General features: G+C 42.1%; 1 protein-coding gene across 25 annotated transcripts in view; it reads right to left on the bottom strand.

The window, feature by feature from the left end:
* Positions 1 to 17,613, bottom strand: part of DTNA (dystrobrevin alpha) — a 419,063-nt gene that overhangs the window by 9,404 nt on the left and 392,046 nt on the right. For 21 of the 25 annotated variants that reach the window (XM_070452810.1, XM_070452805.1, XM_070452802.1 and 18 more), the window contains 3 exons: positions 7,090 to 7,249; positions 5,127 to 5,216; positions 2,191 to 2,359 (listed from right to left, as the gene is read on the bottom strand). In XM_070452810.1, coding sequence (XP_070308911.1) covers positions 2,191 to 2,359; positions 5,127 to 5,216; positions 7,090 to 7,249 — 419 coding nt within the window. Of the gene's footprint in view, positions 1 to 2,190; positions 2,360 to 5,126; positions 5,217 to 7,089; positions 7,250 to 13,163; positions 15,841 to 17,613 lie in introns of those variants that run through there. The other 4 variants (XM_070452823.1, XM_070452825.1, XM_070452824.1 and 1 more) reach the window with 1 other exon arrangement.

Here is a 17,613-nt window from a genome sequence, read left to right as displayed (position 1 = left end):
ACTTATCTTTTGAGAGGATACCGTTTTCCCAATTTGGGGGCTTAAAAAAATGGAGTCCAAGAACACTTTCTATAAGGGAAGTGAGCCCTCTAGTGAAATAATGTCTAAGGATATTTGTTCGCAATTTAATCCTCTTTGTGTTCTGCATGTATATAGGCTCATGCACCCATGTGCTGTATTTTTATGGTAGAATCAAGGCTCAGAATATCAGTCAATGTCAGGAAGACTAATATTCTAACCCACAGCTCTTGATCTTAAAGATGTATCCTATCTCTGACTTTAAGAAATCCATTTAAATTGCCCAATTCCACCATGAAACAAATGGATAAGAATGGTCTCATTCACTAATATGTGACTCTCCATCTATTCATCCAAGTATATATAAAGTTCTTCCTGGGACTGAATATAAATTCACTACCTAAATCATATGACTAAAATATTCTTGGGCTAAAACACAGTACATGCTTAGATAGTACAGATATTAAAACATCCCCTAAAATGAAAAAGAGTGGTCAAGTAGAAGTTTCTGGGTTGGAATGTAAATGCCAATGTTCATGTTTATTTATATCTGTACGACATGTTCTTGTTATTTTTAGAGGTTTGGGGCCAGCCTAAATAGGTCTGCAAGGCCTCTGTAAACTTTCCCTTCCCAACCCCCACAGCCCTGTTGGTAGTCGGTCCTGCCACCAGTCTGCCAGGGACAGTAGATGGGGTGGCTTTAGCTACAGTCTTGGATCTTGCAACTGGATCAAGAAAGTTTTAGGTCACCACCATGTAAATGCTCAATTATAAAAAATCACATAGCTAATGTTATTTACCAGACTGAACTGATCACAGTTCACCAGTCTGAATAACAAACAAATCAAATAATTCTAAATTACAGAGGGAAGGACAAGAAAGCAAACTACAATTAAAAGCAGCAGCCTCCTGCCACATAAAATTATAACTGTTTTGTTTTGATATTATGCTCTCTGCCTGTTCACAGCTGGCTTTCAAACCATGTCTATTTTTAATTTCCCGTTATTACTGGTTTTTTACTCACTCCTTGGATGGGGAGTCAAAACACCAGAAAGGCCTCTGGTTAGTTTCTTCTTTGGGTCTTTAAAACAGACAGTTTATTTCTGTAGACTAGTCTGCAGTTCTCATGTTAAACATCACCTCCCTTCTGTAGCTTTTAAAAAAACTGCTTATCAACTCCCTTTTCCAGCTTCTGGGTGAGCCCCTGTCCATATTTCTCAGAACTCCACTTACTTAACTTTCTTAATTTTATGCTTTTCCCTCCCAAGCGGGGCTCTGCAGTTCTGTTCTTGCTTCGCCTTTGTTTCTTAGCTTTAACTTTTTCTGCCTGACTACTTTGAGCTGATGCAAGGTCACAGTCTAGTAGGGAATGTCACTGATTCTACTGGCTTCTGTCAAGCTACAGAAACCTAATTGGGTGAAAATCTTTGCTAAATGTCTTTTGAAGGTCAGATTTATACATATTCAACAAGTCAAGCAAATTGGACTTCTTTATAATGAGATTTTTATACATTTAGTTATTCAAATCACAAGTGCATAGATGATGTTTACACTCACTTTGAACAGAGGCCTCTCTAGTATCACCGGGGCCCTTAAGAGTGAATCTAGTAAATTTGGAAGACGGGATGATTTATCTTCTGAACTAGTCTATGAGTCCTGGGACGCTGGGAGTGATTTTTCACACTATTTTGTATCTAACTGGTTAAGTGTCTTGGGCAGGCCAGGATCTCAATAGGTTACTGATACTCTGGAAATTGTTAGGAGGGAAAGTCACAATGAGAAATTGAAACAAAGCACCCTACTACCTGGGCTTCCCAGGGGGCGCTAGTGGTAAAGAACCCATCTGCCAATGCAGGAGACACAAGAGACGTGGGTTTGATCCCGGGACAGGAAGATCTCCTGGAGGAGGGCATGGCAACCCACTCCAGTACTCTTCCCTGGAGAATCCCATGGACAAAGGAGCCTGGCGGGCTGCAGGCCATAGGGTCGCATAGATTCGGACATGACTGAAGTGACTTAGCACATCCACACCCTTCTACCTTTTCTGGCAGAAAAGGAAACTGCATCATTCCTTTCCAAAATGAAAAACTAAGCAACCATGTATTTATTTTCCTATGCTCCCTGCAGAGTGTTCTGTTACTGAAAAAACACCCCCAGGCAGAAGATACTCACATGTCCCCACGCATGGTGCTTGGGGTAGCTCCACCGTGAAGGTACACAGGTTTCCGGGCATGGATTTGTGCTAGAAAAGCTTTTTCAGAGGTTGGTGATGGGACCAGATCTTCAAACTGAGTCCGTGCAAATTCAGAATCCACGTTACTATCAGTTTCACTCCCCACCTCTATTAGGTACAATTGAAGAAAGTAAAGAATGTCTTAGATTTTATTATGATCAGCCAATAAAGGGCTAGGTTTAACATAAACTAACCTGTGCTGTGTAAAACACTGACCAGCTACTGTACACAAGTCAAGTAAGTGTTCATTGTTTTTTCAAAATGAGAATTGATATTGACATGAATTGCCATAAGGTCAGGAAGACTCTTAAGAGTCCCTTGGACTGCAAGGAGATCCAACCAGTCCATCCTAAAGGAAATCAGTCCTGAATATTCATTGGAAGGACTGATGTTGATGCTGAAACTCCAATACTTTGGCCACCTGATGCAAAGAACTGACTCATTTGAAAAGACCCCGATGCTGGGAAAGATTGAAGGTGGGAGGAGAAGGGGATGGCAGAGGATGAGATGGTTGGATGGCATCACTGACTTAATAGGCACAAGTTTGAGTCAACTCTGGGAGTTGGTGATAGACAGGGAGGCCTGGTGTGCTGCAGTCCATGGGGTCGCAAAGAGTTGGACACGACTGAGCGACAGAACTGAACTGAGCCATAAGATCATTTAGAATACAGTATTGTCTTTTGGGGCTTCCCTGGTGGCTCAAATGGTAAAGAATATGACTTAAATGTGGGAAATCTGAGTTTGATCCCTGGGTCAGGAAGATACCCTGAAGAAGGGAATGGCAACACACTCTAGTATTCTTGCTTGGAGAATTCCATGGACACAGGAGTCTGGTGGGCTACCGTCCATGGGGATGCAAGGAGTTGGACATGGCTGAGCAACTAACACACACACACACACACACACTGTCTTTTTAAAATTTCAATAATATATAAGGAATTTTTGTCTTAATAACTGACAATTCCCCAAGCATTCTGTTTTCCCTCCTCTTCATTAAAACCGTTGTTACTTTTGCTTAATATTATTGGGTTGGCCAAAAGGCTTGTTTGGGGTTTCCATAAGCTATTAGGGAAAGTCTACTTTAACTTAAGATAAACAAACCTAAAATACTACATTCACTTAATATTTCAAAGTACTGTAAGAGTATAAACTAATAGTACTCTGAAACGTCCACAATGAGAATGTATTCATTTTATTCATCATTTGCTAGGGCAGTGGGTATATGCCACTAACCATGATATATATATTAATTACTGTCATTTTTATCCTATCTGGTAATCTTAACCTAAAATAATAGCAACAATTTTCATTATTTTAACTCTAATTATACTTTCAGAAATTTAAATCCAGATGTTTTATTAACGTTGAAGTTTAAGTTTTACAGTTTTTGTAATCTCAACTACATGACCACAGTCCTGAAAAACAGTCGTATGGCTAGTAGGGCTTTCATGAATAGATGAAATGTATTCCTAACTAGCAAGATATTTATTTGTATATTAACACTGTTAAGTTTTTTAAAACTCTGTAGTATTATTAGAATAAAGAGTACTGCAATTTTATGCTATATATTTTCTGGGAAGATCTTTCTTTGGTGATATTGCCAAGGTGAATTTCAGTTTGTTGTTTAGCCGCTAATTCATGTCCAGCTCTTTTGTGACCCTATGGACTATAGCCCACCAGGCTCCTCTGTCCATGGGATTTCCCAGGCAAGAATACTGGAGTAGGTTGCCATTTCCTTCTCCAGGGCATCTTCCTCTCCCAGGGATCAAATCCTTGTCTCCTGCATTGGCGGGCAGATTCTTTACCACTGAGCCACTTAAGAAGCCCAAATTTCAGTTTAGCTTCATTCAAATAGCCATGCATTCCAAATTAACAGAGTCTAAATTAGTAAATAAGACATTTGACCTTATAAAATAAGTTCAGCGTCATGTCACATTGGGTCATGATATATATAACAGTGGCTAACTTGGAATTCTGAATTTTTAAAAAATTTTATTTTTAATTGGAAGATAATCACAGTATAGTGATGGTTTCTGCCATACATCAACATGAATCAGCCACAGGCATACACATGGGATTCTGGATTTACAAGTCAATTTTAATATTTTTCTTTGTTCTTTTCTGCATTTTTCAAACTTTCTGCATTGAGCATGTATTTATAATCTTTTCATCAGCAAAATATAAACAGTACTAAAAAATCTAATATCCCAACAAAATGTCACATAGATCTTTAAAAAATCTTTATATACTTGACAATGAGAAGATCTCTTTTAAACAGGAAAGTTGTTTTTAATTGTAAATAACTGGAATCAACCTAAATATTAAACATTAAATGAATAGTTAAACCAGAGTAGTTTAGCTTACAGTAAATGTTATTTTCTTCTTTATACAATTCTGAGTTATTAGCTATTTTTGGAGTAATAAGTAAAGTTAAGAACAGACCCTGATGTTGGGAAAGACTGAAGGCAAAAAGAGAAGGGGGTGGCAGAGGATGAGATGGTTAGATAGCATCACCAATTCAATGGACATGAATTTGAGCAAACTCTGGGAGATAGTGGATGACAGAGAAGCCCAGCGTGCTACAGTCCATGGGGTCGCAGAGTTGGATAAGATGTAGAGACTAACAACAACAAATAAGGTTTAAAGATCATTCTGAAATCTCCAGAGGCCTTTCTTAAAAGTTTACACACAAAGTTTTAATTATTAAACTCAAGATGGTCTCACATTTCTCACTCAGACAATAAACATCTTAAGATAAGAATACAGAGTTTTCAGCTAAAAAGATTGCACCTAAGCATTCTATGAGCAGATCCCTAACAGAAGTTATGGGTCCTTCTGCAATGAGCAGACAGACAAGAGGGGACCAGGGACTTACCGGAATTCAACTCTTTCACGAGGGAGGACATGGTGTTAGTGATGGAATCTGCTGCTACTAGTAAGTCATTCCTTAAATTTCTTCTCGAGCCTTAGGAAAGAATGATAACGGAAAAAAAATTCAAAACTCTCCTTTTCCCCAACTTTTTATGCTGTTTATCATTCCCATTGAAATTCTACAGCAAGAAAACTTCTAAGACTTCTTTTCAGAAGTGCTTTGGTTCATTTCCTGAAAAAAAAAAAAAAAAACTTTGTGTTCAAGGCAATAGCCTTTGATGTATGAAGACATGGCAACTGATGGGGATTCATACAATTTATTGTTCAAACTGGGAAAATTTTACAAGTGACAGGGGTGGTATTAGTAACAAGAATGACTTCTCTGGTGGCCCAGTGGTTAAGACTTTGCCTTCCAATGCAGGGGGTGCGGGTTCAATCCTTGGTAGGGGATCTAAGATCCTACATGTCTCACAGCCAAAAAACCAAAACGAACCAGAAGCAATATTGTAGCAAATTCAATCAAAGTTTAAAAAATGGTCCACATCAAAAAAAAAAAAAAACTTAAAAAAATGACTGGGTGACCTGGCACAAACTGGGATGGTCGCAGGTAAACCGGCAGCATATGTGATCACCCTACTTAAGTATTGCCTTCACAGATGAAAAATCTGGTTTTCCCACCAGAGCTGTGCCTTCCCAGCAGCTGCTACTGATGCTGCAGCCATTACCTGGTGGCTGAAGCGCATCAAATTCTGACCTCCAGCACCTCAGCCTCCACCTCCCAGCAGGGCTCCCTGAACTCCCCCAACTATTTCAGGTACCTCTTGGGAATGGGAACCCTGTGCACTGAATGTCCTCAGGGGGTTGAAAAGGGCTGAGGATTCTTGCTCCTGCTGCCAAGGCATGGGCAGAAGATGTATGCCAAGTACCCTGACTTGGAACTTAGACCATATTTCTCTATGGTTGAGAAAGATTATTATGAGATTTCCATCACATTAAGGGTTCAAACTGGGGCTTCTCTGGTGGCTCAGTGGTAAAGAATCTGCCTGCCAGTGCAGGAGACTTGTGTTTGATCCCTGGGTGGGGAAGATCGCCTGGAGAAGGAAATGGCAACCAGCTCCCTTATTCTTGCCTGGGAAATCCCGTGGACAGAGGAGTCTGCTGCGCTACAGTCCAAGGGGTCGCAGAAGAGTTGGACATGACTGAGTGGCTAAACAATAACAAAGGCAAAGGTTGAAAGGATATTTGTGGGCTGGCCTGGGAGCGGGGCAAGGTGGACATGGAATAGAGGGCTAAGTCCATAATATCTTTGAAAAAGAGGCTCAAGATTCCAAATACCTGGCTTACAGATAAACTTTGGCAGGAAGGGAAACACCCTCGCAGTACATACAATACTAGAAGAGGCAGCGATGGGAGAATGCTGTTTGTCATCTCACTTCACTCTCTGCCCTCCGCTGTGAACTGTGGGGGCCTCGCCTCCCAGCCCCAAAACACAGAGGCAATGAGTCAACTCTCTAAGGCATCTGGAAGGTGACTAAGCATCCTTTTCCATTGCCTCTGTGCTAAAGAGATGGGCTTGTTTACTCTCAAATCCTGAGTTTCCTTTCATGTAAAATGAAGAAAGCCAGAAATATCTTGCAGGATCTTCAAATGGATTACATTCATATAATTTCTAGGGTATACTGTTGGAAGGATTTTTTTCCTTTCCCTTGAGGAGCAAAGGCTCACTAAAAAAAACGGGGCAGGGCAAGAGAAGCCAGAAGATAAGATGATGAAGGGATGAACAGATCAGCGTAGGGAGTTGCTAAAAGGTCTTGCAGGCCTGGCTCTGACACAAGCAGTGGAACAGACTAGAACATCCTCGGTACTGGCTCTGATAACCGTAGACCACGCAATCCTTGGCGACTTTTTTGGGCACATAAAGCAGAACACAGCAAAGTAGTAATGATAATAATAGTAATGCCACTTACTTTGTGCAAACGCCTCCCGTACGTCTCCCCCTACCCCCGTGAGTGAGTCCTGAGGCGTGTGGGCCGGGGTGGAGCAGGCGGACGCGGACCGCACCGGCATGGGGATGGGCCTGCTGATGGTGTGGCTAGGGGAGGATCGGGGGGAGCCTGCCCCCTGGGTCTGGAGAGACAAGGCAAGTCATTAATTTGTTTTCCCCAAGAAGATGCCAAATGCCCTTCCCAGTGCCTCTGTTAAGTGTTAAAAACCGTGACAATGGAATTCCAAAGCGGGTTGAAGTTCTAGGTCATGGAGATGGCAATGCTCAACTTGAGTTGCAGGTGCAGACAGTTTAGGACCTTACTGGACATAGTCTGAAGTTTGGGTTACAAACCGAAAGCTGAGATTATTAGTACCACATTCACTGTTCTACGTAATATATGAGATGTTTGCCCACGTAATGAAACTACCGTTAAGCAGTGATAATTTCAAGGTGTTTATTTTCTCCTTGAAGGAAGATCTATACAGAATAAAAAGACATTAGGAAAAATTTAAAATATAAACTCGAAGACTATTTGGGATGGATGTGGTGTATTGCTCTTCCTAAATTTTCAACCAGTCTGTCTTGCCATCATCTGCAGAGGATAATTTATAATGCCCATCATGTCATGCCATATTGTGTGTATTAAGTCTCAAATTAGGTGTAAATTGTTTAGTCCCTACTTTACAGGAAAAGTTGACTGTTGAATTGCTTTGATTCAGGGATTAAAATGAGAAGGAGAAACATAGAAATCTTGGTTTCCAGTTTGGGGGTAATGCTTCCTACAAAAATTGTCTTCCTCTTCACCTATGAAAAAACAATATTCTAGCAGTAAGAACAATGGGATTTAAAAATGAGTGAAGAAAAAGGAGAAAACAACTTAAAATTCATTCATCTCCTCACTCCAACCCTCAGCAGGAAATCATTCTGAGACTTGTCACACCTTGAATTTCACAGGTTTGCCTCTACAATGAGGTCTCTTGGAATCATTTTCTGTTTTAATAATTAGTTTACAAAGGCAGTCAAGTCAGCACAAACATGAAAATTTAAGAAGTGCATATACAACAGATTAGATGTTCACATAAATGGCACTCCAGCTCACTGGGGCTGGCCAGGGAGAGTGAGGACTGTTTCACAGCAAGCTCCAGAAATTCATCATCACCCCATTCAAACCCCAGACATGCACCACCAGAGCAGCGTTATGGAATATTCCATTTAGGTCTTTGCTGTGGGTTTGGCTGCTTGCAGTTAAAACACACAACATCAATCCTGTAAACTGCCATGCTGTTAGCTTTCCAGGGCTCCAGCATCACACATAAAAGTCAAATCCATAAATTGAGAAAAATCCAGAATTAAAAATGAAGCAAAACAGAAAATAACTCATGTGATGCTTGAGGTGCTGAGTATTCCACTCTTTCACTCACAACAGTACCTTGTAGTGGCCCGTGAGGCCCAGAGAAGTGAAGTTTGCCTGCTGGTGATGCTTTGCAGCCCCTTGCCCCAGCCTTCTCCAGGATGGACCTGGTTTCCCCTAGTGAACTTGGGCAGCTCAAGGTCATTATGGTGATTCCTCTGCTGATGAGCTACCTGGACACCTCCCTGCATCTTACACCAATAGGTGGTGACTTCACTTTTGAGTCATGCCTTGCCATGTATGAAAGGTTTTCACATACATTCCCACTGGTGTTTCTCCAAGCTGAAGTAGGCCCCGTTAGGCTAAATGTGCCGTCATGGACCACAATGCTCAGAGAGGTGAAAAGAACTGTCCAGGAGATGGGGCTAGAGGGCCTGGGCTGGGGCCTGAGCCCAGGTGCTGTGCCTGCCCTGGGCTGTGGATGGCCTGGATGGTCTATGGCTGGTGGAGGGTCCCTAAAGGAGACAGGTGTTGGTCAGTTCCTCTGAGGTCAGGAGCCTCTCCCTGGCAACCCTCCTGTGCATCCTTTCCAAGACAGGGCTCTTAGCAGGGCTCCTCACCCTTTCTCATCTGTTTTCTTTACCAAGGACCCAGATGCAGCTGGCAGGAGGGACTGGCCATGGGAAGTTGGACAGGGGTGTTAAAGGAAGAAGCCTTCTCTTGGCTATTCAGGGTGGGTTACCTTCTCTACCCTGGAAGCCACATCCTCTTCTGTGATAGGAGGTTCACAATAATAATAAAACTCCACTCTCGTATGCAATTTATAGTCTCTAGAGCATACTGGTATGCCTAGGTTTGTTTTATTCTCTCACTAATCAATGCTAGGCATGATAGTAGCTTATATCTCAATAGCCACTGATAGTCTAGAAAGAACCTTAATCCCATCTACTTTACTTAATCCTCTCAACAACCACTTGAGGTATGAGTACTCCCATTTCTCAGGTTAGCAAACTGAGGCTCAGAGGTCATCCTTACCCAAGGTCTCTGAGCTAGTGAAGGACAGAGCTAAAATGGACCCCCAGCCTTTAGGCCACAAGGCTAGGGTTTTCCTACATCACCAAAGCTACTTCTCAAGATTGCAGGCACTGTGACCAACCTTTGCACCCTTCCATTGGTGTTTCAAAACATGCTGTCACAAATGTTGAAAGGTGAGCTACCTAAAGGCTCAGAAGACGTAGGACAAGGATGTACTGGGGAGTGTGTTGGAGCAGTGGTCTAGGGCTTTCTGCTGGGCCAGGCGGTTGTACCTTCTAGTTACCGGCTCATGGAGAGCAGTGTGAGTGCCAGGGTGGCAGAAGAGCCTTCAGGCCGCTTATCAGTCACTTCAGAAATACAGGCCCCCAGTCTCTTATCTGCAAATGTGAAATCCAATGGGCTACACGTGTTGTTTCATAACTGCTATGAGGCTACTTATGTGCTGTCTGCACTGTAGTGAGTCTCTAAAACCCGATTCTGAGTTCTGGAGCATCTCTGGACCCAGTGATTTTGGATTTGGGGCCGTGGGCCTGTGTTTCAGGATCTGATGGCTGTTCTGGGGCTCTAGTGCATGCCAGCCCTGCTCACACCTGTGCCCCCAGGCTCTCTACCATGCGATGCTCCCGGGGATGCTGCCACGGGGTAGCACAGGGCACCACGCCCCCTCTGGGTACCACGCTGACCTCCGCTCTCCCTGCCTAACACCATGTCTCCAAAGCCAACTTTTCCTACCCCTCTCTGCCTGTTTCCTGTCTTCAAAACTCCCGTGAGTAGTCTTGTGTTAAGAGAAAAATAACAGACTGTGGTTATGCATTAAGGGAAAAACAATTGACTGAGTCTAAATTACACCTGTGTGTGAATGACTAACAGCTACTATCTCCTAAATGAATCTTAATTGGTGCAATTACAAGCAGTCTGATTGTGTGAAGAACTTAGGTGGATGATTCATTGCTGAAGAAAAGATTCAGCTGCATCTTTTCCCCAGTCATGATCAGCCTTTACCTAGACCTGGGGGTAGAATCCCGGCTCCCTGGCTTATCAGGGCCCACCTCCCTCTGTCAGGACACTGGCCAGTTCGATGCATAATAGACCCCAGGGGCTTTGCTGGCGGCTCAGATGGTAAAGTGTCTGTCTGAAACGCGGGAGACCTGGATTTGATCCTTGGGTCAGGAAGATCCCCTGGAGAAGGGAATGGCAACCCACTCCAGTATTCTTGCCTGGAGAATTCCATGGACGGAGCCTGGCGGGCTATAGTCCATGGTATCGCAAAGAGTCGGACATGTCTGAGTGACTAACGCTTTCACTTCCAGACTTACTGCTGGGGATACCATATCAGGCCTTCCTGACTGCTGTTCTTGCTGGACCACTAGGGGAGGCAGTGGCCTCTTAGCTTTGGGGTAGAAGAGTGAATATGGTACAGTTTCATTTTCACAAGTGTATCCTGTAGAGAACTGTGGCCTCTAGCCTGGTCATGAGGCATGGCGGTTGGGTAACAACTTTAGAAGAGTTGGAGTGAATAATCTCTGTGAACATCCTTTCCTGGAAATTACTCGGTGATTAATGGAGCAAAGACTTAAGGGACAATGGTCCATGCGGATCAATATATAGATTTCAAATTCCTGAGGAGAGAGTTGATTTATGGAAGAAGGAAACCATACATCATACTTGGCAAATTTAAAATAGCTCTCTTCCCAGAGAATAAATGAAAAATTCATTTCTACCCTCCATTCTCTGAGAGTCCACTCAACCTGCTGTTGTATCAATTTTTAAAAAGTCTGACAAGATCCATAAATTTTCTGATTTTTTTTTTCCAGGAAGGATTTGGGTTTCCACTCCATCCCAGAAAGGAAGGAGGCATCAGGGGAAGTGCCAAGTGTCGCTTTGTGGAACCAGAACCATCTGGAGGAATGGCAGAGTGGATGGTCCAGAGACAAGGGGAGGTGGTACTGTGGACTGTCCCCCACCCAGGTCACCCACTCCCCGAAAGTAAGCCTCTCAGGTTTGGTGGAGAATGCAGTGCAGTCAGGCCTGCCTGATTTTACGTGGCCGCCTGTTTAGTGACATTCAACCCTCTTCTCACCCTCTCTTCCAAACCACCCTGATTATCATCACAGGGCTTCATGTGCAGATGCAGATGAGTTGCCTAATTCTGATTGTCCAGACAGGAGGAACCACGTGCCTTTCATCTTACAGCAGAGATTTCCAGGCAGAAAAGAGGAAGTACTGTGGGAGACAGAAGAGCATTCCAGGGCTTGGAGTATCAGGGGGAAAAAGGCTTGGGGAGTCTGAGGGGTACTGCAGACATGCTGGGAGGCCTGTGGGGTTGATACACCAGGCTCGCGGTGAGGCGTGGTACAGATGAAGCTGGAAAGAGTTGGAGCCAGGTGTGGGGGCCTCCGGTGTCCCTCAAGGGGCTCAGCCTTCATCCTGAACTACAGGACCATTTTGTAAGGCTTTTTAAGCAGACAGGCAATTTTTACTTTTCAAGAATTAGTTAACAATTCCTAATTTAAAAGCAGTGTGAGAGAGAGGAGGAGGAAGAGGACAGAGACAGAGAGAAGAGGCGAGTAGAGAGACAGAGGCTGGGGAGGTACGTTTTTGAGCACAGATTTTAGTCCTAATATTACAGTTGCTTATTTCTGATGGGAACCAGCCCCACCCGTATTCATTTTTGATCACTTCACTACTCCATAGGCTACCCACCAGAGAGGACGAGCAGGGGACATGATGGAAGGTGAACCTAAACTGGTAAAATCTATTATTTCTGACCTGTGCACATTTCACAATATGTTTGGAAGAGGCAGGAACCTAAGTGACCATGATTTCCCCAGTGAATCGGGCCATTCTGTTGTAAACAGAGAATACAGTGGAGCAGGAGATGGAACTGGGAATGATGTGAGACTTTCTTCTCCTGATTGAGACACTGTTAGCTAATGTGAGAAAGACTATAAGTGTGTATGTGTGCGTGTATGTGTGCGTGCATGTGTGTGCGTGCGCATGTGTGTGCGCATGTGCGTGTGCATGCATGTGCGCGTGCATGTGTGTGCATGTGTGTGTGCATGTGCGCGCGCATGTGTGCGCGCGCGTGCATGTGTGTGTGCGTATGTGTATGTGCGTGTGTGTGTATGTGCATGTGTGGGTCTGTGCGTGTGTGTAAAATGTGGGTAAAATTAGAAAAGCCTATATATTCTGACGTATATGTGTACACATACATACAGGCATACATTTATCCTTATATCTGACATACACAGAGCATTTTACAAAGTGCTTTTATATCCATTATCTTTTTAAATCTCTACAACAACCCAGAGAGCCATATATTACCAGTATGTTTGAGATAAATTGCTAGGAAGTTCATTGACTTACTCAAGATCTTAGAGCTGTGAGTAAGGAACTGGAACCACTATAACTCAGGGCTAACTCCAGTAATCTTTCTAAGAAAATTATTATTGAGATCCTACTTTCTGAACTCAAAGTCAGGATACTTCATTATAGACCAGGTCATGGTATTTGACACTGGAAAGATACTAGAAACTCGGGAACATACCGTCACTGCTATTGTATCCCAGCCGCCTTCATTATTAAACTTTTTATGAGTGTTCTTTTTATGGTTCCTTCAATAAATCTTAAAAATACACAAAGAAGAAAGAGGGTAGGATAATTTCGACTCAAGTTTGTAAAAAAATTTATTGCTTATGAGACCATAATCATCATCATATTATATTACAGGCACTATTTCTTTTTTAAAAAAATTCATGTTCTCTCCTCAAGGGGAATAAATTCATGCATTACCTCGAACAAGAAACAGTATAAGTAGGAATTATATATACCAGTATAATAAAATACATTGAACCACACAGACTTATGATAAAGCAAGTAGAGGTTATTAAATCAAGCACAATTTGTTGTGTGTGGTGTCTTAAATCTGATTTTACAAAGAGACTGTCCCCAGAGGGGAAAGGCTCATAAATAAAAACAGAATTTAGAAGCAGACGCCAGACTAAAACTTCTAAATTCTCTCCTTAGATCATGTTATACTATGATAAGTCTATAAATTCAGATGGCATTTGTTTATTTCCTTGTAGAACTGCCTCTGCAGGATTGGGACATATGGGGTTCTGTCTTTAATTTTGACTGAAGGTCAGTATAAGAATCAGCCACATGAAATCTACTACTGCATGTGTCTGCTTTATTATTCACTCCTCCTCTAGTAAAGCTCGAGTGAAATTTCCTTTTTATATTTTATGCCAACAGAAATTTTTGTCCCTTGAGGACTGACATTTCTGTTCTGATAAAACCACCAATTATGTTTTCCCTTTTTTTGCCTCATTGCCAGGAAGCTCAGAGTAACACCCCTGTCCCTTAAGATAAGCATATTTGCGTTTTCTTTAGTGTTTGATTTTTCTACTTCTATTTTATGAAGTCATTGTTTATGTCTTTAGTTAGTTGTAAGCTGCCTTGGGTCCTTTTGGAAAAGAGGCTTGACTATAAGCAAAGGCATGAGTAAGACTGCAAAGACTCCACTGACCCAGACAATGCATTGCTGACATCTCTGGGTGTTGCCAATAGTGGTCCTTAACAACCTAGGCAGCGATAACCACTGCTGGCTGACTTTCAGTGATGCTGCAGCTGTTGAGGACTCAGCGGGGGAGGAACTGGAGGAGAAGCAGGCAGTAATGCAGTAATGGACGCTGCCATGGTTTGGCTCTATGCATCCATCTGTTTATGAACGTCCTGGTCCACTGAACCTTTCAAGAATGCGTTGCCTTGGAAATGGAAGAGAGAAGGTCCCCAAGGGACAATGGCTAAAGCCAGGCTGACTGACTGCAGGATGGTTACCCTCTGCCTCCACTAGGAGGAGTAAGGTTATAGTTGAGCTTTCTTTCTGTTTTCTATGCACATCTTGAGTAAGAGACAGGAAAGAAAAGAGGCTGTTTGCAGAAAAGGACCATGAGATGGCATTTTTCTTTACCATGATCTAAGTGTTTTGTATGTACAATAGCAACACCCCAGGTATGAATTTATGGGCAATTATACACGCAGCAAATATGTGTCCTTTACCCAGGGGGGCTGTCTCTCATTAAAATTTGACTTCAGTTTAGTGAAGTAACTTTGTTCACAAAATACAAATAATGTAATACATTGTCTTTATTGTCTGACATTACAGATTCGTTTTACACTTCCCTTTTTTTTTTTTTTTACAGACCATGGGAATGAAGGGTAAAAATGTGTCCAGCATTTTGCAAACATTCTTTGTTACACACAAACACACACAATGAATAATAGGAAAGAGAATACAGAAGAATGAAAGGGTACGTTGAAATCAGACAGGCTGTGATTGTCATGGATCCATGGAAATAATGTCAAACTTTTTGATAAGACCGGCAGGTGGGATAATATTGTCATACACAGCTCGGTACATGCACTGGAAATAAAAGCTGCTTTTATTTTGCTTTTGTTTTATTCTTATTGTATTTTGAGTACGTTGCTCCCTCTGCTGGCTTCTGCACCAGGCCACGTGGTCAGACAGAGGGCTTCAGTTCAGCTACAGAGAGCCACAGGGTTCCTATTTCCAGGGAAGATGTATGTAACCTCTTGTGAACTCCCAGAGCAGAAAGGTGCTTGGTGATAAGAGAAAGGCTGAAAGTTACCTATTCTTTGGAGATGGTCGTCAACCAATGGTAGGTATATTCTAGTCTGAGAAGTGAACAGTTAGAGTCCAGTCTTTCTCTTATTATTAGATGGAACACTTAATGGTGAGCAGTGGGGAACAGGGCTTAGTAATTAGGCAATGAGAGGAGATGTAATTGGCTGATTTTTACAAAAAGCAGTTCCACACCTTTTCAGTAAAATGGAAACTGAACTGAACATTCACAGTATGAGAGGATGTCGAGGTTAGCTTCTGAATGCTAACTGAGGTAGAACCTCAGTGGGTTCTACCTAACGGAACATTAGTAATTGTGGTGAGTGTCTTTCTATTAAGAGAAGGGTCTGATCCACGACCCAGAAAAAGCATGAGACTGGTTTGAAACTTAGACCCTGGAGATCTAAGAAGTTTCCAACAAATTAAATGTGTTCCCTGTTCTAAAAGATGTAATAGCTCTTCTTTTGATGTTGATGGTAGTTGTAGTTATAAAAAAATGCTAAATTTTATGTGTCTCAATTCAAGCACTACATTGAAAAGGAAGCAAATTAGTATAATTTTTTTTTCTCTTTCCAAACTGAAGCATGAACGTACATTAGAGGCAAAAGCAATGAGAAAAACGGCAGGACGGCAGGCCCCTCCACTGTTAGTTAAGACCTGCAGTAGGGCACATAACTTACTCCCTGCTTCAATTCTTCTTCCTACAGAAAGATTGAATCAATAATGGTTAGGTTACCCAGGGTTCCAATAGGAGCATGTACACAGTGTGAAGGAATAAAGGTGGGGGAAACCAAGCCTCTTCTACCTTGGTTACTTAGAGTTCCAAGTCTATTTAGGTATTGGACACTATGGACCTGTCTCTTTCCTCCATGTGTCCAACCATCTTTCAACATGACTTCTCTCTTTATCCTGCACACTGGTACCTCCTGATAAAATAGACTACGCTCAGTTAGGCTACAGTGATGCCAAGATGGCAAGTGGTAAACAGACTCCTTTCCCATTGCTACAGTGACGGAAGCATAGAAATAGAACCAGAGGGCTGTTTTCTGTTTCCTGTCATTCATTGAAGGGAAAGATGGGGCAGGCCCACTTTATTTGGTATATTTGGAGGAAAAAAAAACAGAAAGAGCTTGTCTGGATCATCAAATGAGATGATAGGGCAGAAATAGCAAGAGGTTATTAATTATCTAGTCCTGTCTTAACATGGGCTTCCTTGGTGGCTCAGATGGCAAAGAATCTGCCTGCAATGCAGGAGACCCAGGTTTGATCCCTGGTTCAGGAAGATCCCCTGGAGAAGGGAATGGCAACCCACCCTAGTATTCTTGCCTGGAGAATTCCATGGACAGAGGATAGAGACTACAACAAAAGCGGAATTTTATACTTTATATGTGTGATACAATGAAAAGTAAATTTTGTTCAGTAAAGATAAAGCATTTCCGATACTGATGGCAGGAAAAGTCGACTACAGGAATAAAGAATAAAGAAAAGAAAAGGAAAAAAAAAGTGTTACATTTACATCAGTGCCTGGGACACAGTAGGTTTCAACAAATATCTGTTAACTGTTTTTTAAGTCTTGAAATTAAAAAATAAATACATAAAAGAAATAAAGGAAAGGAGAGAGAAAGAAAAGTAGGAAAGGGAAAGGGAAGAAAAGAAGGGAAAGGAAAGGGAAGAAAGAAAGAAAAAGAAAGAAAGAAAACAATACAGAAACAGTAAATGATGGGGTGTCAGGGATATAGGGGAGCCATAGACTGAAAGACAGGACATCTTGTCTTGCAAGTGAGCTGTCTGTCCCAGAGACTTTGTCTGTGTAACTCTAACATAAGCTTTAGCTCCTGCCTTTGGCATGTCACTGGTTCATGCTTGTTTACATCAGGCAGGAGGGCCACAGAGCACTGACATGTCTGCTGGGGCGATCAGGGACATGTGGCCATATGAGTCTCCTTTCGAGTTGAAATGCAACTTTGTGCATACTGACGAAAGGACTGAGATTTATGAGAGAAAGAATGCCACTTCCCAATGAGAATTATTATTATAACACCCTGCAGATCATCTTATTACATGCTCCACTTGTAGAAAAGTGAAGGAGATATTCCCATTTACGCTTTGCATTTGAAACCCAGAGAAATTATGTGACTTGCTGCTAAAGCCACACAGATTTGATAACATTTACTGTAATGAAAAAAAGTTACTCCTCTTAATAAAACCATAATCACCAAAATTATTTAATGTCTGTATCTTCATTTTCTGAATTAGATATGAGTTTCTGTTCAGTTTAGTCAGAATGGCTGCAGGCCATGAAATGTAAAATATTTTTGAATAAATTCAGTTTTAGTAAGATTACTTCCAAGGACAAAAGGAACTGGAAATGAGCCAACTGGAAATAACTTATGCCTTGAAGGTCCTTAGTAGTCTGCTTCTAGGAAATGGATAAGAATGAGCCCTACAATTGATGTTATCATTTGATGTGTCTA

Source organism: Odocoileus virginianus, chromosome 22, assembly GCF_023699985.2.
Source record: "Odocoileus virginianus isolate 20LAN1187 ecotype Illinois chromosome 22, Ovbor_1.2, whole genome shotgun sequence".
In the NCBI taxonomy this organism is placed as follows: domain Eukaryota; kingdom Metazoa; phylum Chordata; class Mammalia; order Artiodactyla; family Cervidae; genus Odocoileus; species Odocoileus virginianus.
Note: the sequence above shows the minus strand (reverse complement) of the source record. Positions and strands in the feature narration are given on the sequence as shown.